Raw genomic sequence first — 21,529 nt, forward strand, 5'->3', positions numbered from 1 at the left:
GCCTTGTGTTTACAGATGAGGCGCTATCTTTCAGCCTTCTGCCCCTGCTCCTATGTCTGCTCCTGTGTCTCCCTGTCATGGTAGACTGTTTTTCCTCTGGAACTGTAAGCTGAAACAAACTTTTCTTCTAGATGTTGCTTTTGGTAGTGGTGTTTTATCAAAGCAACAGAAAAGTAATGGAATTTTGTGGTGCATGTAGTTGGACATAGAAGAACCACGGCGCTGGGGCCTATTACAGAGCACAGCTGTCAGTGGTGAGCACACCCTGTCCTCTCTGCTGGGCTTCCTGCCTCTCACCTCGCCCTTCTTTCCTTTCCAGTTAGCTCTGCCTCTTCTTTGCTTTCTTTTATTTCCTCTTTCCTTCCTTCCTTCCTTCCTTCCTTCCTTCTTTCTCTTTCTTTTCTTTCTTTCTTTCTTTTTTCTTTCTTTCTTTCTTTCTTTCTTTCTTTCTTTCTTTCTCTCTCTCTTTCTCTCTTTCTCTTTCTTTCCTTTCTTCTTTCTTTCTTTCTTTCTTTCTTTCTTTCTTTCTTTCTTTCTTTCTTTCTCTCTTTCTCTTTCTTTCCTTTCCTTTCTTTTCTTTCTTTTTCTTTTTTCTTTTCTTTCTTCCCCAAAGTTAAAGAAATGAGCTGTTCACCCCCCCGTCTCACATCATTCTGGCACTGTTTTAGGCTGTTATCCTGTTGTAAGTGGAAAGTTGACTGAGACCTCCCAGTTCACAGAGAAAAAAGGGAAGAGCAGCCTCTTTGGCCAAGGGAGCATAGCAACTTCTGGAAGGAGGGCTTCAGTCATTTCCCCTTTACCGCAGCTACTACGTTCTTAGGCTCGGCTTCCTAGTGTTCACATTTAGCTCTGCATCGTAATTTCCCGCTTGTCCAGCCCTGGCGGCTCCTTGTTGCCTGTGTCTAGCAGAGTCATGAGGCTTGGCACACTGTGCTTGACTATACCGCCTTCCCAACTTGCTTGTGTGTTCTTAAACTGAACTAGTTGCTGAGTTCCAACAACATATTTCTCATTGGAAACAGCTACATCTAGAAAAAAGATGATAGTGATAATTAGTCTCTGAAGGATCTGAACAAAGCATTGTAGCTAATCCTTGGGGGTGACATTTTTCTATCATTATTGGTGGAAAGTATCAGTTTGACTTATTATTTTCACCATCATCATCACCATGGTCCTTGCTATTGGTAGAGATGCCAGTATCTGCCTCTCTGTACAGTTACATGACAACTAACCAAAGAAACGTGACTTAGCACTGAGGACTCTTTGGACAGCAGCTTCTCTATGGTCAGTACTTCTCAGTGCTTCTGTCTGTCATGCTGCCTATGAAATGGAAAATGGGATATGAATTTCAATAGAAGTTATAGATGTGCAGGCCACAAGGAATGGGCTGGGCTGAAGACAGCCACAGGCTGCAGGCCCTGGGCAGCATGGTCCCAGAGGGCAGCACTACAGTGAGGAAGTATGTGGTGGAGAGATGGGAGACAGAGAAACGGAGCAGTTTGTGTACTATGGACAGAACTGGAGACACGATAGCAGCGAGGAACAGCCTGATGTGAGAGAGGCCTGAGCTGCCACCTGAGGCTGTGGTGATGTCCTGGGCCCGTGCAGCTGCTGAGGGCCATGTCTGGGTCTGTATTCCTGTCACAGCAGGAGTCTGTGTCGATGTCCGTGGCCCACGTTACCACCAGAGGCCATAACACTAAAGGCCATGTGGGCATCCATGGTCTGGTCTGGGCATCTCTGGTAAGGACTGCTACTTGAGGCCATATTGGTCTGCCACCACACAGTGGCGCCCTGCACACATGGGAGAGAGGGCCTTGATAGTGCAGAGCTGGCCCCGCCCCTCGCTGACTGTGGTACTCTAGTGAGCCTGTCAGACCCTTGCCTGGGCAGCCCGGGAGAGCTGACCCCAAACCTTGCCAGACCAGCAGGACAGCCAGCTCTGGTATTGTGCAGGCTGATCAACTCAGCTACCGCCCGGGCCCAGATACAGGGCTTTGACCTGGCCCTCCCTAACATCTAGCCCATCTGTGAGCTCCTGGAGCATGTGAAGGGGCTGGTCCTGCAGAACCAAAGCTGCAGGATCTCCATCACTCAGGACAAAAGCAGAATATCCGAGAGGAGTCTTGGTGACAGTCCAGCATTGAGGCAGAACAGGCCTTAAACGAGAGCAGTGACTCATTGCAATGAACATTTGCAAATAAAGACGTGTGGACAAAAGAGTGTACTGTATGACACACCGTGACTGTAGCTTCTGTGGGGAGATGCTTTGTTTTCTTTTGGGGAGAGTTTACAAGAATGGAGCGTGGATATAGAAGGACTGAGAAATGAGTGGGGTTGGGGTACATGATTGAAAGTCACAAAGAATCAATAAAAATTTGTATAAAAAGTAATAGATGTAAAAATGTTTTGAGTGTAGAGTACTGTGTAAGCTTAAGCTACGATTAGTAGATTTAGTGTGTATGTTTGCTTCCATTGCTGTGGTAAGACGCCATGACCGTAAGTAACTCGGGGAGGGGAGGGTTTGTTTGACAGGTTTCAGCCCATCATCAGAGGACTGAAGGGAGCCAAGGCAGGACCTGGACACAGAAACCCAAGCAGAGACTACCAAGGGATGTTGCTTATGGCTTCTCCTCCTGACTTGCCCAGTTTGCTTTCTTAGCCAACCCAGGACCACCTGCTCAGGGGTTGGCTCCCCGTGGTGGGATGGGCCCACCCTACCCAGATCTATCATCAGTTGAGAAACTGTCCCACAGGCCAATCTGATGGAGGTGTTTTCTCAGTTCCAGTACAGTTACCTCTTCTTAGATGACTCCTGACTGGGTCAAACCAACACGTTCAGATACTGTGTTTTCTTGAATGCTAGAGTGGAGACCCTCGCTCCAATGGCAGTTAAGGTTTGAAAATACCGTAAAGTGTAAGGTAATATACAGTGTCAGAGTAGGAGTGGTACTGGGCTCCCTGACTGAGCTAGGCTGCAAAGTTCAAGTAGTGTGTTCGTTTAATGCTTACTTAGTGCTTCTAGGGGCAGCTCGTGGCGGCTGTAGCGTGCCAGGCCTATTGACAGTAAGCTATGGAAGATTTTATCAGAACAATTGTTTTATTTCATCCTTTAGAATAATTTTTATTTCCCCATTACAAAGAGAAATTGAAGTTGAGCTAACCTGTCTACTTTTCCCAAACTCCAGCTCTGTTATGGCAATAGGGGTGTCTATTTGAGCTGACTGCCTTGATTCAGACTTGCTGTCAACTCTCCACCTCAGGCCCCGAAGCCCACTGGATATTAAAAAATTAGATTTATTTTATATGTATGTATTTAGCCTAAGTGCATTTCTGTGCATCATGTGCAAGCTTGGTGCCTGTGGAGGTCAGAAGAGGGCATCAGATTCCCTGCACCTGCAGTTACAGACAGTTGTGAGTTGACGTGTGAGTACAGAGCCATTGGCAAGAACAGCATTTTCTCTCAACCTTCGAGCCATCTCCTCAGGCCCCTGAACCTGGATATTTAAAGTTATACTCTAGCTATTGATAGAGAATTTTGGTATTTGAAAGGGGAGTATTTCTGCGTTTGTGCTGTAATCGTCACTCATTCTCATTTTTGTCACCTGTCTTCATTAGGGTTTCATTGCTGTGAAGAGACACCATGACCATGGCCACTCTTACAAAGGAAAGCATTTAATTGGGGCTGGCTTTCAGTTTCAGGGGTTTAGTCCATGGTCACGGCAGGAAGCATGGCAGCGTGCAGGCAGACATGGTGCTGGAGGAAGGGAAAGTTCTACACCTTGATCCACACTTAGCAGGAGGATACTGTGCCACACTGTGGGCTAGCCTGAGTGCAGGAGACCCCAAAGCCCACCCTCCAGTGACACGCTTCCTCCAACAAGGCCACACCTCCTCAGTGCCCTCCCTGTGGGTCTGTGGGCACCACGCCTATTCGAACCACCATGCTTTTCTTTCTGGAAGTGCATTCAATAATTAAGCTCAATCACGGTATGTTCTAGAGTTAGGCAGCTTTGTCTAGTTGCTTACCAAGCTCATCTGTTTCTCTTTTCTGTTACATTTGTAGTCCATTGCATCTGCAGACATGGATTCCAACCAGTTAGAGGCATTTCTGACTGCTCAGACCAAGAAGCAAGGCGGCATCACCAGTGAGCAAGCTGCAGTCATTTCCAAGTTTTGGAAGAGCCATAAGACAAAAATCCGAGAGAGCCTCATGAACCAGAGCTGCTGGGACAACCGGCTCCGGGGCCTGAGCTGGAGAGTGGACAGCAAGTCTCAGTCAAGGCAGACAGCTCAAATACACACCCCTGTTGCCATGATAGAGCTGGAGTTCGGGAAGGGTGGACAGGTGAGGCCAACTCCAGTTTCCCTTTGGAAACTGTGTGTTTTCGTTACTTATTAATCCATACGTTTATTTTACTTCTATTTAACAATTTTGCAGAGCTAATCCTAAAATCATTTTTGGAGGTAGAGTTGTGAAGAATCTGATAGTCTCTGTTTAGACAAGAGTCTAAAAAGCGGCACAGGGCCCTTGCGCTGTCTCTAAAGGGCAGTTGGACAGTTGTGATTGCACTGCTGCAGCCTTGCGGGCAGGGACAGTGACGCTGAGTAGAGAGCGGGACCTGAGCTCCCGCAGTCAGGGAGGAGCAAAGCTCTCTGCTCCTGCCGTGGTGCCATCACTCTGGAATGGGAGGTGATATATTTTAATAACACCAATGTGCCGTTCCTAAAGACCGAGTGTGCCATCTCTGACCTTAGGCTCAGAACTAATTTTCAGTTTGATCTTATTTATGAACCAGTGCTGGTTTCCTTTGGAGTTTCTGGTCATTACAACAGGTGGGTTTAGTATCCATGTGGTTTATCGTAAAGCCATTCAGCTTCTGCTCCAGATGCTTGTCAAATAAGACTTTACGTGGCCTGCCTTGCCCTTTTTTGAGTAGGGAAGAGGGGAAAGAAACTGGTAATTAGAAACTAAACCAGACCATTGAGTTAAAATAAGTGCTTTCATTATATCCTCTACTAGAAATACATTTCTTTTCTTAATGATAAGCTTATTCCTGTTAGCTGGCAGGTTTCTTCACATACACTGTTCTTTAGGGTTGTTTTTTTCAATGTAATTCTATACTGACTTCAATTTTAAGTTAAGACTTTTGTAATTAAAAAATTAGAATGCCTTTTAGTCACTTGGCATAAAGCTGCTAATTGTAGCAGTGGACTTCAGTCTATTTGATTGTGAAGTCTGTTCGGCGGGTCGTGTGTATAGTGCGCGTGCACACGTGTGCCTGTACACACAGACACTCCCACACGCCCATGTGCACGTTATGTGCTCCCCGAGTCAAAAATGAGACAGATTAAAAGATACCATGGGCCCTGGTGAAGTGACTCCTCGGGTGAAGGGGCCGGCCGCCACACCGGATAACCTGACTTTGGTGCCTGGGACTCGCATGGTGGAGGAAGGCAACCAGCTCCTGACGTGTCTTCTGACCTCCACACAGGTGCCGGAAATGTGCATGACTTCCCCCAATACAAAATAAATAAAAGCGCAGTGAGAAGAAAGTAAAGATACTATGGCTAGGCTTGGCCATCTGAGTTTTTCTGGTGTATGTGTAGGCTGTTCAACCTCTCATCCATCTGGGTCAGGAGAGGACTAGTTTTAGGACACATGTCCCTGCACAGATACCAAGCCCCTGTTCACTTCCTGTACATAACATAGTGGAGTATTGGCATAGAACTTACACTTATGCCCATTGATTTTAAGTAATTCTAGATTGCTTATGATTCCTAAAACATGAATTCTGTATAAATGATTATACTGAGTTATTAGGGACTAATGACAGATAAAGTCTGTACATGTTAAATATAGAGATTTTGCCCAAGTATTTTTATTTTGTAGTTGGTTGAATCTTCAGATGTGGAGCCTGTAAGTAGGAAGAGTCTATTGTGTTATGTTGGCTTTAAGTACTTAATATGTGGTCATGGCTGTGAGACCATACATATCTTTCTTAAGGAAATCATTATAGGACTTCATTTGTTGTTGTTTTATGAGACTGGGTTTCTCTGCTTAACAGTCCTGGCTGTCCTGGACTCCCTCTGTAGACCAGGCCTGCTTTGAGCTCACAGAGATCCGCCTGCCTCTGCCTCCCGAGTGCTGGGATTACAGGTGTGAGCCACCATGCTCAGCCCATTTTATATATAGTACTTCTTTAACCTAGTATTTTCCTACTACTTCTTGAACTAAATTATAATGTGCTTTATAACTTTATTATAATAGTTTATAAACCATGTAGTCACAGGAAAAAAATTCTTGATATAGAAAACAAAATAGTTGAATCTGACAATTTTACTGTGTCAAGTAAATCACACTAAAAGTACATATGACTGTGTTTACATAAAATTTTAGAGAGCACATAAAATTTTAGTGATATAAAATGATAGAAGCAAAGCAATGATTTATTTTTAAGATGTTGAGTCTTGACGCTGTAAATTTTCCCCTTAGGCTGCTTGTGTTCTATCCTGTCCATTTTAATATGTTACATTTTCATTTGATTCTAGGAATTTCTTTTTTCATACTATAAAATATTTAATAAAAATAATTTTATAATCTATACAGAATTTAATAAAAAGTAGAACAAATTGTTTTCACTTTGCAAAACTTTATACAGTACAACTAACATGTTAGTTTCAGTATTCTATAAATATGCCCATTTAGTGATATAGGAACGTATTTTTTATTTAAATAGGTAAAAAGGATGAGACTGGGTGCTACACACTTAAATTCCAGGAAAAATGTTGCTTTGGTAATGTGAAGAATTTGATTGTACTACAATGCATTTGTACTTTAGAAATTTAAATTTCTCGAGCACAACACTTTCCTTGTTTCTGCGTAACCAGTTCCCTATAGAGCAACAGGTGACACTTTTGTTCTTGTTGGCAACTATGTAAAAGAAAGCACTGGCCTGAGGAGCCTTCCACCCAAACAGACCTTGAAGATTTGGTCCAGTCTTGTGTTTGCTTGCGGCCTTTTCCCACAGTGCACTGGGCACACTTCTAAACAAAATCTTTTTGCTTTTCTCAGTAACGTTTTCTTTTCTTTTCTTTTCTTTTCTTTCTCTTTTTGTGTTCTGAGAAAGAGTTTCTCTGTGTAAGCCTAGCTGTCCTAGAACTCAGTTTATAGTCCCGGCTGGCCTAACAGTCAGAGACCCGCCTGCCCCTGCTTCATGAGTGCTGGGCTTAAAGGTGCGGCCACTACTGCCCACCATCTTACTGTTTTCATAATGCTTGATGTTTTCTCAGATTTTCTTGATATTTCCTTGCTAATTTACTCTACCAGTACAGTTCATTGTTCCCCGTGTCTCATGAATGTTTTTATCTTCCTCTTCCGTGTGTAGGATTCCTTCCAGTAGCTTCTGTGGTTCTGGATTAGTGGTGATGAATTCTTTTAGTTTGTGTTTATCATGGAAACTTTTTTGTTCTCCAATTGTGAAGAATAGTTCTACTGGATATAATAATCCAGGTTGGCAGGGGTTTTTCCCCTCCTTCCCTCCCTCCCTCCTTTCGTTCCTTCCTTCCTTCCTTCCTTCCTTCCTTCCTTCCTTCCTTCCTTCCTTCCTTCCTTCCTTCCTTTCTCTTTCTTTCTTTCTGTTTTGTTTTTCAAGATAAGGTTTCTCTGTGTAGCCTTGGCTCTCCTGGACTTTATTTGTAGACCAGACTGGCCTTGAACTCAGAGATCTGCCTGCCTCTGCCTTTCCAAGTGCTGGACTTAACAGGCATCCACACGCTTGGTGACAGTTGTTTTTCAGAGCTTGAAGTGCACAGTTCCTCCCCCGGCCTTTAGATTTTCTGTGAGGAAATGTGCTGTCCCGAGGGATTTGCCTTTGCGTGTGATGTGGTGCTTGTCTCTCACAGTTCTCAATGTTCTGTGTTCTGTAAGCGTGATATTTAACTGTAGCATGCATGGTCTTGTTTGTTTGGCTTTGTTTCTAAATGCTTCCTGTATCTGGGTGCTTATCTCTTTCCCTATATTTGGGAAATGTGCTGTAATTTTATCAAATATATTTTCTGTACCTTTAACTTCAGTAACTTCTTCCTCTTCCCTGTCTTTCAACGTGTCTCTTATATCTCATACATTGTCTTGTCTCCTGCTTTGTGGTATAGGGATTTGGACCCAGGACGTACATGCTAGGCAAGCACTCAGCCACTCAGCCACATACCAGCCTTCTCCTTTTTGTACTTCCTGTTTGTAAGACAGACTTTCAGAAAGTTGCCTAGGTTTGCCTTAAGCTTCTGAAAGCCTTGAATCTCAGCTTCCCAAATAGCTGGTGTCACAGGCTAATTGGATATGCCATTATGAAAGTCCAGCATAAGCCAACTAAAAACAGTCATGTCTTCAATAAGAATGACTTTTGGAGGAGCGAAGAAACAAAGGTAGTAGGTGTGCACATGTCTTCTCCCTTTCGGGTACAGGGGCTGGGCCTGTCTCTGTGTGGCCCCCAGGCCCATGATGCCTACTGTGGATTTCCAGGGTGGACTCTGCAGGGAGGGATGTTTGCCCCGAGATTTCACGCTGCTGCCTTAGTGGGCTCTTCTAAGAATGGCTTCTTTGGGCTGGAGAGATGGGTCAGTGGTTAAGGGCACTGCCTGCTCTTCCAGAGGACCCAGATTTTATTTCTATCGCAACTGTCAGCACCTCCAGTTTTAAGGGGTCCAGTGCCCTCTTCTGGCCTCAGTGAACACTAGGCTTGCACATGGTGCACAGATGTACATGAAGGCAAAGTCCCCAAAGACATAAAATAAAAATGAAAAAATAGTGGCTTCTTAGCTGTTCATGCCTGTAACCCCAGCATTTCAGGAGCTGAAGTAGGAGGCTCACAAGTTTGAAGGCATGTTGAAGAAATTCAGAAAGTTGAGGAAAGCAGTTATAAGTGAAACTGGGTAAAACCTTACTGGACCTTGTGGTTTCACTTGGTTTTGGTTACTTTAAAAATCAGTCATCCAAGGGGGGATACAAAGTAAATAAAGTATAATTAAAAATAAAAAAAAAGAATAAAAGAATTGGAAAGAAAAAAAAATTTACTATGTGAAAAAAATAAAATAAATTTAATGATTAATTAAAATAGAAGGATATCATCTGTCTTGATAGAGATATTTTAATGAGAATTCCTTTGCAGTACCAAAAAAAGGATATTAGCATGTTCACTAATCTGTCCAGTAATGCAGTCATCTGAATGAATGCCCAAATTTCTCTAGGCTGAAAATTATTCTGTGTTTCATGAACAGTGAGCAGACAGATCTAAACATGTTTTGTCTATTATCTAAAGAGGTTTCCTTAATGGGACAAAATTTAGAATAAACACTTTCACTGTTAAGAAAAAACCAGTCATCCAGCTGGGCATGGCAGTCAGCCTAGCATGCACGCCTGTTTCCTAGTACTTGGAGGCAGCGACAGGCAGATCTCTGTGGTCTCCGAGTCAGCCTGGTTTACACAGGGAGTCCCAGAACAGAGAGACCCTGTTGAAAAATCTGCCTCTCGCCCATTGTCCGCTGGAAGGTTGTATGACAGAGCACTGTACTGTCTGTCTGTTCTGAGCACTCACCTCACGAAGAGCTGGGAAGATTGAGCACGCTTCTGATCACCTTTCCCCGTAAGCTTACTCACAGCCACTTCTTTAGCCCATAAACGTACCATCCTTGGAGAGGAGAGGAGAGGGCCTTCTGTCTCCTCTGTCCTCCCACTTGGCTACCTGGTGATTTGCACACGGTACTGTGGGGGAAACTGGCTTCAAAGCTCTATAGGAGCTAACCTGCATCTTATTGTTTTTTCATGGTAACTTCAGCTTTGTGATCCAGGCAGAGATTTAGGAAATTAAGGAGTCACTGCAGACAGAGCCAGTTCCCTGAGCTTATGAATATACCCGCCATTTAACATGCTTGCCACTTATTTATTTATTTAATAAAGTTTTATTTTTCAAAATGCACAGCTGATTGAACCAGCTCATGCATCTTCACCAGCAGCTGGGGCATCTCCACCCTTTGTTTCTGGTGTAAATCACTTGGGCTCAGGGCTTAGAAACCAGCTTGATTAGTCCTTCACTAAGTAGCTCCTGGAGGGCTGCCCTGGCCAAGGAACCAGGCATCTTCAGCCTCTCAGAAACCGCAGCTGGAGCAGTGAGCTCATAGCTGGGAACTTCCTTACACAATTGTCGTATGTGGCTTGGGCAAACAGCACCAGGTTGTTGAGCTTGTCCCGAACTTTACCTTTGGACCACTTCTTTTTGGCCTTGCCACCAGACTTAGTTACTGGGTCTTTGTCTTTTTTGGCTGGCTTTCCGGCATCCTTCCTCCTCTTATTGTCCTTGGGAGGCATGGCGAAGCTCAGAGAGCTGCGACAAACCTGCAGCCTCACTAAGATGTCGAAAAAAAAAAGGAAAAGGAAAAGCCATGCTTGTCACTTTTGGCAGTGATGTTTTTAAAGGTCTCTGGTGATTGCTGTTTCTTTTTCACCACTTCCTACGTGTTATTTCTCCCATTTTTTTAAAAACAAATAATATACTTATTATGTTGCATTTACACGTGTGTGTCCCTTGCAGGCCCCTGGAGCTGGTGCCACAGACAGTCGTGGGCCGCCGTGTCGGGGGTAGGAATCGAACCTCGGTCCTCTGGAAGGGCAGCTGGCGCTCTTAACCGATGAGCCGTCCCTCCAGCCATATTTCTCCTATTTTTAACCCTCAGGCAGTAAAAAGTAGTAAGTTGTCAGAAAAGCCAGCACAAGCCGAGGCAAGGCGCTGTGGTTCTCTCTGCCTCGGCATAGCAAGCTCACCTGAGGGCGCCAAAGCTCACAGCTGCTGGGCTGCCTCAGACTGCTGCTTCATGCTCCGTAGGAAAGGCTTCTCTGAGGATGTAGCGGGTGTTGAATAGCAGGATGGAGACGACCTCAGGGAGATCTCAGGGACAAAACTTTCAGACAGGTACAGCCTAGCTGAGGCGTTAGCCATGGTAAGAAATCTGAGTTTTATTCAGGGTGTGTAATTGGAAACCATCAGGAAGCTTCATATAGGGAGTAGTGTGAGTAATAGGGTCATTTTGATTCCATTGTGGAGGAGAGTGGATTGCATCAAGAATGAAGCCAAGGTGCTGAGGTTTGGAGGGCAGGGGGGGCAGGGGGGGCAGGGGGGGCAGGGGGGCAAAGGGCCACTAAGGTAACAGTTGCTTCTTTGCACATTAAAAGCATTTGATGTTGCTGTGAAAACACACTATGACCAAGGCAACTTACAGAAAGAGGGTTTGGGGTTTAGAGTTCTAGAGGGTTAGAGGCCCTAAACATCATGCTTGTGGAGTGAGGAGTAGGTCAGCAGGCATGGCTCCGCAGCTGTAGCTGATTGCTCACATCCTTACATAAGCAGGAGGCAGAAAACTAACCAAGCATGGCAGGCATGGGCGTTTGAATTCACAAAGCCCACCCCAAAAGACACACCTCCTCCAACAAGGCCGCTCCTTCCCAACAGTTCCATCACCTAGGGAACTGAGCGTTCAGATAGTCAGCCTTTGGGAGTCATGCTCCTTTCAACCACCCCTGCATCTCAAGGTCAAAGATAAAGTCCTACAGGACGTTATCATTCTGTTAATGAGAAACAGATGAATCCAATATTAACATTCTGTTTTTAAAAGAAAATGAATTGCATGGATTTCTGACATTTTTCAGTTTTGTTCAGGATAACTCTTTTTAAAATTTTTATTACAGTGTCTTCCAAGATTTGTTCAGTAGGCCCAAGCATAACCAGTTAAAATTGTTTGATACTGTGGGAGGTGCGGGGGATGAAGCGAGGAGACCTTTCACGAAGGTTTCCACAGGGCCTGGATAGATGACTCAGCAGTCAAGAGGATACAGTTACAGTTCTACAGTTTGCAGTGGCTCACAACTAACAGAGTTACTGTTAGTAACTCTGGTTCCAAAGGATCCGAGGTCCTCTCCTGCCTCTGCAGGCACCATGCACGCACCTGGTGCACAGAGATACGTGCAGGCAAAACATGCATGCAAAAAAAATAAAAAAAGTGAGATCTTCTAAAAAGACACATAATCTAAAACCACCAATATCATTTTATCACATTCAAAATGATGTTCAAGCATCACAGTTCAAGCTTTTTAAATGTATGTGTGCTTGCATAGGAAAAAAAAAAAGAAAGGGGAATGCATGAAAGAGGAGAGCAGTTGGTGGAATGCTCAGCGAGCAAGCATGAAGCCCTGGGTGTGGGTCTCAGCACCACATAAACAACATGGTTATGAAAGCCTGTAATCCCAGCGCTTGAGAGGTGGGGAGGGTCAGAAGTTCAGGGTCGCCCTTGACATGGTGAATTTAGGTCAACCTGGGAGTGGATGTGGGGGGCCAGGAAAGTAGAAGGAGGAGGCGGCACAAGAGATGCTTATTGCACTTATCTCTGGGTGAGAGATCTCATGTTCTTATTCTCTGGACTTTTCAAAAAAGTTTCTGCAATAAAAATATCTTGTCTGCTTTCTTAATTACTAAAATAGTAATTAAAACCTAAAAACGGTAGTGCACATGAGCACAGGTGCCACAGAGACTAGAGGGTATCAGCTCCCTGGAGCTGGAGCCACAGGCTCTTGTGGGCCACCTGACATGGGTGCGGGGGTGGGTGGGTGTTGACCTCAGGCCCTCTGGAAGAGTAGTACATGTTCTTGACCTCTGAGCCCCTCTGAGCCCCATACGTGCTCGTTTATTGTGTGTGCACAGTGTGGGTGGCAGGGACACATGTGTGTCACAGCTTTCACGTGGCGGTTAGGGGACAAATTATTTCAGGAGTCAGTTCTCTTTTTCTACCACGTGGGTCTTGGGGATCAAACTCCTGTCATCAGACTTGGGAGCAGGCCCCTTTTGTGCCGAGCCATCTTACTGGTCAGGATAAACTTTGTGCTGTATTTGAACTTGTGTCTGTTGGAAGCGCTATTTTACTTTCCTGCTCAAAGTGAAGCTGGACCTAAGATCTTTGTCAACCAAGCAAAATGCCCACAAGATTGAGAGTTAATTTGAAAGCTAATGACTTTTTGTAACGTGTGACTATAACCACAGCTTGTGCTGCACGGTGCACTGTGTGGAGTTTGCGTCTCACTGGGGTTAGGCCAAGAACCTGCAAACGCTGTGCAAGCTCTCAAGCCGTGAGTGACAGTCCCGGCCCCGCACCACACAGTCATGGCCCACAGACGTTTAAGAGGTGTTTGCATTCATTCAGTCAGGAAGAGTTTTTATGAAGTCTTCTGAAGATCTTGCTTCCTGGGAGCCGTGTCAATTCAGACCTGAGACATTTCCCGTCTTGTCTCCTTCAGAGAGCTCGGTGTTGACGGGCTCGCGTGAGCACTGACGTTACACGGCCAGTGCAAACAGACTGTATGCCACAGTAAGCTACCCCCTCCCCCAAGCTGTCTAAGGCCACACACCAACGTGTTGCTTCTGTGAAGTCCCAGCCTTGAGGGTGACCAGCACAGCCTAGCCCCGTAGACATGGTGTCTACACCTTACACTGCGGCACCGTGGGAAAACTCAGCATGCCTGGGACAGATGCCCGTGAGTAAGGCCTGACCGCAGTGTGTGGACCTTATTAACTGTTCAAAGTAAGAGCGTCCATCTGCTGCTCAGAGCCGCTAGTGTGTTTGTTGAAATGGATAATTCCCTACTTCCGTGAAGGCCGGAGGCCTCATCTACGCTTCCCCAAGCTGCTCTTTGGAACTTCTTTAAAATTTTAGAATTACATTTATCTATTCATTTGGGGTTAGGGAGTGTGCCATGGCTGACTGTGAAGGTCAGAGAACAGCTTGCTGACAGTTCTCTCTTTCCTCCCCAGGGGCCTCAGGATGAAATTCAGGTCACCAGTCTTGGTGGCACTCACTTTTACTGGCTGAGCCATCTTGCTGCCTTCTTGCCAACTTTTTGTATTGACTTAGCCTCTTTAAAACAGGGAATAAGTAAACAGATGCTGCCTTAAATCTTATTTTTAAATCCCTGGCCATTTATAACTCCTGTATTTGGCCACTGTATTTTATGAACTTAAAGGGTGTGTGTGTGTGTGTGTGTGTGTGTGTATGAGCCAAAGGCTAACCTTGAATATTGTTCCTTGGTTTCTAGACAACTTGTGTTTTTCTAAACAAGGGCTCTTAATTGGCCTGCACCTCACTAAGTAGGATAGGCTGGCTGTCCGGCTGTCCACCGAACCTGCCTGCGCCTCTGCCTCTGCCTCTGCCTCTGCCTCTGCCTCTGCCTCTGCCTCTGCCTCTGCCTCTGCCTCTGCTTCTGCCTCTGCCGTGCTGAGATCCCAGTTGGCCCAGTGTGCCTGTCATTTCTGTGTGGTTCTGGAGATTGAACTCAGTTTTCATGCTTGCGCAGGAAGTGCTTTTGCATCTGGTTTGTCTCACCCGTCACAAGATAGGAGTTTTACAGGATCAGATATACCCCTACTTTTCTTTGAAATAAGAATACCTGGTTTAAGGGGTAGTGCCCTCCAGAAATGAATGAGGAAACAAAAGTTCTGAGTGATTCTGCCGATAAGATCTGACGTAGTCATGCTTCCTCCTGTTCTTTCCTCCGTGAATGGACAGAGGCCCATACTTTTGGAAAACCATTGAATTAACAGGCAGGCTCTGAGAGGGAAAAGCAGAAAGTAGCTCCTTACAGTGCTCTCTTAAGGAGGACTATCATACCCGCGTAGGTGCTTGAGTTGCTGGGCTCACTGTTCTCACTGAAAACCCTTTCAGTTGGTGAATTTGTTAGCACTTCTTAGCACAAAGCCGAAAAGAATGCGCTTCCCACTTTGAACTCTGATGTAAACTGAAGTTAGAAAATGTGTCTGAAACAACTGTGAGTTTAGAGATTTAGCCTGTTGGGGTGGAAGCGATAGGCTGGAGACTTTCCATTTTTAGTAAGACTCTCATTCTGATTGTGTCCAGGAATGGAGGACAGTAACAGGATGTTGGAACCCAGCCTTGCTTCGCCCCTCAGCTCTCCGTCTCTCCCTGTCCTTCCCTTTCTATTTGATTACGTTGGGCATCTCTGCACACTGGTTCTCCTTTCCCTTTGGACTTTTCCCACCTTTTCTCCTAAGTTCCTTGTGTAATGCTAACATCTTTTCCATCCCTTTTCTCTATCTCAGTGGTGTAGCTTAACTTCTCCCTAACAACTAACGACTTCATTAGTGTTCTCTGCTGGCTTCTCACTGTTGAGGGCTCAACTTACCATTTTAATAATGGGGCCTCACCTTTAACGCGAAGCTTGTAGAATATCAGATATGTGGCAGTGGCCGTGCGCCAGTCACCGTGCGTGTGATTCATGGTTTTCTCCCTGAGCATGACACCAGGTGTCTCTGCCCTTTGGCTCTAGGTGGAGACCTGGAAACCAGTCTCCTACCCCAGAAGGTCAGCAGTTATTACATGCCTACTAAACAAGAAACCAGAGCAGCAGTTGAGGTTAGCAATGTGAGGCCAAATCACACGCCCCGGATCACTTACTCAGTACACGTCACCTTTTCAGTTCTTGGGTTGCCTGCAGGTCCAAACCAGTACTGCACAGACCTCTGCCAGCCTGCGGCGGGGTGGGGGTCACAGTCACACTGATTGCACCATTTTGTATATATTAAAAGGGGGGGGGCACCTCTCACTTAAAACTTTGCCTTGTTTGCGCACTATCCCCACTTTCTCAGTACATTTACTGACAGTGACCTGTAGTGGATGAGGATCTGTTCTCCATCATGTTAAAAGAGGCAGTTACGTAGCCATTACGAGAGAATGTTTCTTAGCATAAAGGCTAGAGACATTCTCCTGCGTCAGCATTGGTAACCGTGGAGTTTTTCATTTTCACATTCAACTTCAGTTTGCTGCACAGATTAAACCTCATTGCTGTGATTGGTTGGTAGAGAATAAGTTGTGTGATATTTAGTACTGTACTTTAAATCCACTTTCTGTACATTATTTTATTGTGTCCTACAACAGTGTTGTGGGATAGGTAGGCATTAGAATTTCTTGTTAATAAATGAAGGGGATGAAAAGTTTGCTTGTTCCATGAATCACACTGGTGGTTCTGTGCTCCAGCTAGAAGAAAACAAATGTCTCAGTCCTTTCTGAAGGTTGCATTGTCTTAAAGGGGGGGGGGTTACAACTTCAAGGTAAACTTTGGGTACAGAAGCTCATTTACGGGATGGATTGTGCTTGGCAATGAGAAAGACGGAGTGGAGGGAGATGGGACATGGTTGGGATCACGTGCTGCTCTTGCACGGGGCCCATCCCTTCGTCCCAGCACTCGGGTTGGCGGGTGGCTCACAGCGCCCATGACTCCAGCTCCAGGCGCCCCCGTGGGTGCCTGCACACACGTGTGCATGCTCAAGCGCAGACACAGACACACACATTTCAAGAGAACCTTGCTTTTTGGTTTCGAGACAGGTTTCCCTGTCTGTCCGGAACTCACCCGTAGGCCCGCCTGCCTCTGCTTCTCTGAGTGCTGGGATTGAAGGAGTGTGCCCACACACCCTGCCAAGTAGGTTTTTAAGAGCTGGTAATGGCTTCTCTGGAGCTGACGCAAGGTCTTTGTGGCAGAGGCTTCCTCTTCCTACATGAGGTAAACTTTGTCACCAATTCTAAGTTTTCCTGATGCTCTTTGAAGATGGAGTCTCTTATTGTATATGGTTTTGAGGGCAGACTGTCAGTTCTTTCCACCAGTCTTGTGAATTTAAGTCTATTTGCAAAGTACTTTAGGTTTGAGATTTGCTTGTTTGCCACTTGGCTTAATAAGCTCATTCTCTGGTGGCTGCCGTTGAAACCCTGGGAAGTCTGTGCTAAGATTTTGTACAGTAACACTTTATTTTCTGAGCTGTGTGTGAAATGGTGGTGTGAAGTGCGTTGCTCTTGTGGTGGGGCAGGAAGTGTGTGCTTTGCATCTGAGTCCATTTGCTTGTGTGTATGAACCCGAATTTGCCTGTGTGTCTGCTTCAGATGTTGGCGCATTAGCATCATGTGCTAGTCACCATTTGCATTTCAAGAATAAACTTACTTTTGCCAGCTGTGTTCCCAACCGACTGTTTCAGAGCACCGGCTTTGTGGAGGAGCCCAACTCACTGCTCTGTGGCGCTGAAGACAATGACCACAGCAACTCTTATGAAAGAATGTGTTTAATTGGCACTGGCTGCTGCTTCAGAGGCTTACTTAGTCCATTGTCATCAAGGCAGGGAGCATGGTGGCACACAGGCAGAAGAGTAGAGAGTTCTACATCCAGAACCATAGGCACAGGGAGAGAGACACTGGCCCTGCTTGGGCTTTGAGACCTCAAAGCCATCCCTAGTGACACACTTCCTCCAACAAGGCCACACCTCCTATCCCTCCCTGAGGGTTCAGATGTTTGAGCTAATGGGGGCTGTTCTTACTCAGAACACAAGAGGCGTGGCCTGACTTCCTTGCCTGACCCCCTCCCCCCCATTTAATTAGAATAGCTCCTAAACTGCCCTTTCTAGATTTTATGAAGACTGGCATCTCTGTTTAATTTTGGAACAAATGGGTCAGGTAGAAATTTAAGGTCGGAACTCTAAAGAGGTGGTAGGATTGCCACCCTACCATGCAGTGCCCAAGAGCCCTTAGTGACTGTCCCATGTGAATAGCATGTGTGCTGTAACGTGTATGATTCCCGCTGTGTGCCACCATGCCCAGCTAAGTGTTCAAATCTTCGATGTGTCTTTTCATAAGTTTTGGAAAATGGATATACGGGTTGGATTTACATTTCCGAGATACAGAACATTTTCATTACCTTAGAAAGTTTGTACAGTGTGTGTTGTTTCGTGAAAGGCTTACTCAGCATGTTTTGCTGTCCATGTATATTGTATTTATCAGTGTACTAGTATCTGTTAAGAATAGATTCCAAGCCATGCGCAGTGGTGCACACCTGTAAGCCCGGCAGGAGGGAGGCAGAGGCAGTGGAGCTCTGTGAGTTTGAGGCCAGCCTGGTCTACAAAGCAAGTCCAGGACAGCCAGGACTATACAATAAATAAATAGATAGATAGATAGATAGATAGATAGATAGATAGATAGATAGATAGATAGATAGATAAATAGATGAATAAGATCATGAACTTCATCCCCAAACCATGGATAATACCACACCATATGTGTAATGTGTTTTTCTGTTCACAAAAACCTATAATAAATCAAGGGACGGTAATTATAGAATAATTAAACAGTATTAAAATTGTATTAAAATTGCCAGTGTCAGCCGGCATGGTGGTGCACACCTGTAATCCCAGCACTCGGGATCTCTGTGAGTTTGAGCCAGCTTGGTCTACAAAGCGAGTCTAGGACAGCCAAGGTTACACAGAGAAACCCTGTCTCAGGAAAAAAGAAAAAAGAAAAAAAATTGCTAATGTCACCACTTTCTTACTTTTGGGCCAATGTTAAGCAAAATAAGAGTTACTGAATAAAACTGCTGCAATGTTGAAATGATTGATTTTGATAATCAAGATGGCTAAGTGACTGACGGGCCGACTAACTAGCTAACTAACTCTCTCTTTCTCTCTCTCTATATATATACACACACACATACACACGCATATATACATACATATACTGGCCAGAAGTGTAATTTATATATACATAAAGTGAGTTTTATATATATCAAATGTTATATATATATGTTTTATATATATATATATATAAATTATGCTTCTGATCATTATATGTGTGTATGTATATGTTTATGTGTATATATCAGTGTGTGTATACACACGTGTGTGTATATATGTATGTGTGTGTGTGTGTATATATATATATATATATATATATGATCAGTCACGTAATTTATGTTCCTGACAGGAGACGTGGAATAACAGAAGATACCACGCTACTCTGAAGAGCATCTGAATTGCTGTTTCTAAAGTTTTCTGTATTTGGGGGTTGCAGGTAACTGAAACTTTAGAGAGCAATAACAAATAAGGGAAGACTCTGTAGTTATCTGTGAAGTTACTGGGTATTCCATTATAGGAGCATACTTCAAGCCAATAGTTTCTTCTCTGGGTGGTTGACCAGACTGTAAATTAGTGCATAGATTGCATGGCCAGGTTTAGTCTACATGAATCCTGGCATGTTGATGTACACCCATGAACCTAGTAAGTGCAATGCTGTCTCCGCCAGGGCTCCATGACTGATAAGGTCACTCTTTTTTATAGGACTGGACTGTCCTGGAACTTGCTTTGTAGAGCAAGCTGGCCTTGAACTCACAGCCTTTCCCTCAAGGGTGCTGGGACTATAGGTGTGCGCCACCACACCAGGCTAAAGTCACTCATGTTATTTTACTTCTAAGTAGTCTCTACAGGCATCCCAACTCTATGTACCTACAAGTTCAACTCTGCACCCAACATAAAATCACAAAAAAGTCTGATTTAAGCTTATAAAATATTATTTGCAATAACAGAGAAGAAAGTAACAGCATGATGCAAATAAAATGTCCCAGATTCTGCGTATGTAGGTTTGTCCGCACAAACGCACACTGCCAGAGACTAAAATCTAGAGATCTACAAGTGTGTTTCCCAAGTAGGAAAAACTCAAAAGCGCAGTTCTCGTCTGGAGGAAGCCTATGAGCAGAGAAGTCCAGGTGCGATGTGTTTCATCTTGACTCAGCTATCCAAACACGTGTCTTTTACGGCCCGCTGCTTCCTTATTGTAATTGTGGATAGCCAATACCTTCCCCCACTAGTAGGGAAAGGTGACACAACAGCACCGGAAGCAGCTGTACACTGGCCACAACAGCCTTGTAGACCTTAACAAACAGCATCATGCTGTTACTTTCTATAAAAAAGAGTGACCTTATCAGTCATGGTATTTGCATCTGCACCATTTCGCCATTTAGCCAAGCCCAAGTCTACTAGCGTGATACCAAGAGCTCTAGCCTGCAGCTGGGTTTTAAAGGAGAGGAGGTCGGAGCCCTGGCGGAGACAGCCTGCAGTTGGGTATTACAGGAGAGGAGGTCGGAGCCCTGGCGGAGACAGCATTGCACTAAACAGGAGACAGAGCTGACCTCTGCCCTGAAGGTTGACCCTCTGTCTCCCAAAGCTGTTCACGCAAAACGGTGTGGCGCAAAGTAGCTGCGCTTGTGCCCCAGCACTGCAGAAGCGCAGCGCACCGCGCAAGCCGAGCTCTGTGCTGCTGTGCAGTGTTCCTTTGGAACAGGGTCTCACAGAGTCAGAAGGTCCCAACAGAGCACATGAACTTACCTTTTCTTTTTTGACTTATATTTGTGTTCTGTTTTCTTCAAAAAATGGTACTTGTCCAAATCCCATTTAATTCATGGCTTTGTTTTTGTTGTTTTTTAGTTGTTTTGTTTTTGTTTTTTTGGCATTACTTAGACAATTTGTATGAAGTGAACCGTTGAACAGATGAGAAATTCAGGCATAGTTCCTTAGCCACATAAATATTCTGATTTACACTTAGCTTTTTGTAGAACTAATAAAGTTTTCATATTTTCTTATGTTTTGCAATCATTTGGTCTATTTGAAGCTTGACAAAAAATTGAACTATTCTTTTCAACCAGGTAGTATCAACTCAATTTCCTATTGACAGATGGTAAAAAGATGCCTGTCCAGAGCACAGTACGAAGTGGATGCTTCTTAAGTCATTGAAGTGAAGAAGATGGCTTTTCTTAGAGCCAAACTACCCAGTTTAGGAACTCAGAACCATTTTCCAGAAAGCCGTGTTGCTGCTCAGAACACTGTGTAGTGAAATATTTGGGATGCATGCTTGTTTGGATTTTCTCTCCACAGAGTAAATGAAGAACCTCTTTGGTATAAACTCCCACTTCGTGTGGGCATTTGTAGCATTTTTCTTTTAAATTAGAACAGCCACTTGAATTTAGTGCTTAATTTTTGTTTCTTAGAATTGTATTGGATCTTTCAGAATCTATCTCAAATAGCAAGCACATTGTTCTTCAGTCTTTGGCTCATTGATCCCTTTTGTAGAGCTTGGAGGTCTAAGTTGTTGTCTCTCCTTAATTTCATTCATAACTGCTTTTGTTCTGCTTCCTGCACTTTGATTTTTGGATTGAGCGCAGGTGCTACCTGTTACTCTAAGGTCCTTGTCCTCTTGCTGAGGAGAACGCTCTCTCCAGGCTGCAGGCATCTCCATCCCATATCTAGTATGGGCTCAGGCTTTGTCTTCTGCCTGTGTGATCAAGAACAATTGATTTTCACTCTCTCTCTATTGTCAGCCCCTCCCTTTAGATTTGCTTTTTCGTGGCTTCTCCACAAACAAAACAAAACAAAAAACATGCGTGTTTTATTTATCCAGTGTTTCTAAGAGGTACATTTCAGGAAATGTTGATACTTATAATTTCAGAAACTAGTGACTCTAGTTACTTTTCTAAAGCTAGTATTACCGGAACTGTTCTGCACGGATGGTAGACATAGGAAGGAAGCCGCTCCCTCTCTCTGAAGGCTCCTGTTTTAAGATGGAGCCGGGCTCTGGGGCAGCCTTCTGCCGAGCCCCTGAGGAGCTCTGCTTCCCT

The 21,529-nt window shown here is 44.6% G+C and overlaps 1 protein-coding gene across 3 annotated transcripts in view; it reads left to right on the forward strand.

Moving 5' to 3' along the window:
* Commd1 (copper metabolism domain containing 1) overlaps positions 1-21,529 on the forward strand; it is a 108,405-nt gene that overhangs the window by 30,566 nt on the left and 56,310 nt on the right. For all 3 annotated transcript variants that reach the window (XM_055629053.1, XM_055629052.1, XM_055629054.1), the window contains one exon: positions 4,067-4,348. In XM_055629053.1, the coding sequence (XP_055485028.1) occupies positions 4,067-4,348 (282 nt within the window). The remainder of the gene's footprint in view (positions 1-4,066; positions 4,349-21,529) is intronic.

This window comes from Psammomys obesus, unplaced genomic scaffold, assembly GCF_907164565.1.
Source record: "Psammomys obesus unplaced genomic scaffold, mPsaObe1.curated_primary_1811, whole genome shotgun sequence".
Taxonomy (NCBI): Eukaryota; Metazoa; Chordata; class Mammalia; order Rodentia; family Muridae; genus Psammomys; species Psammomys obesus.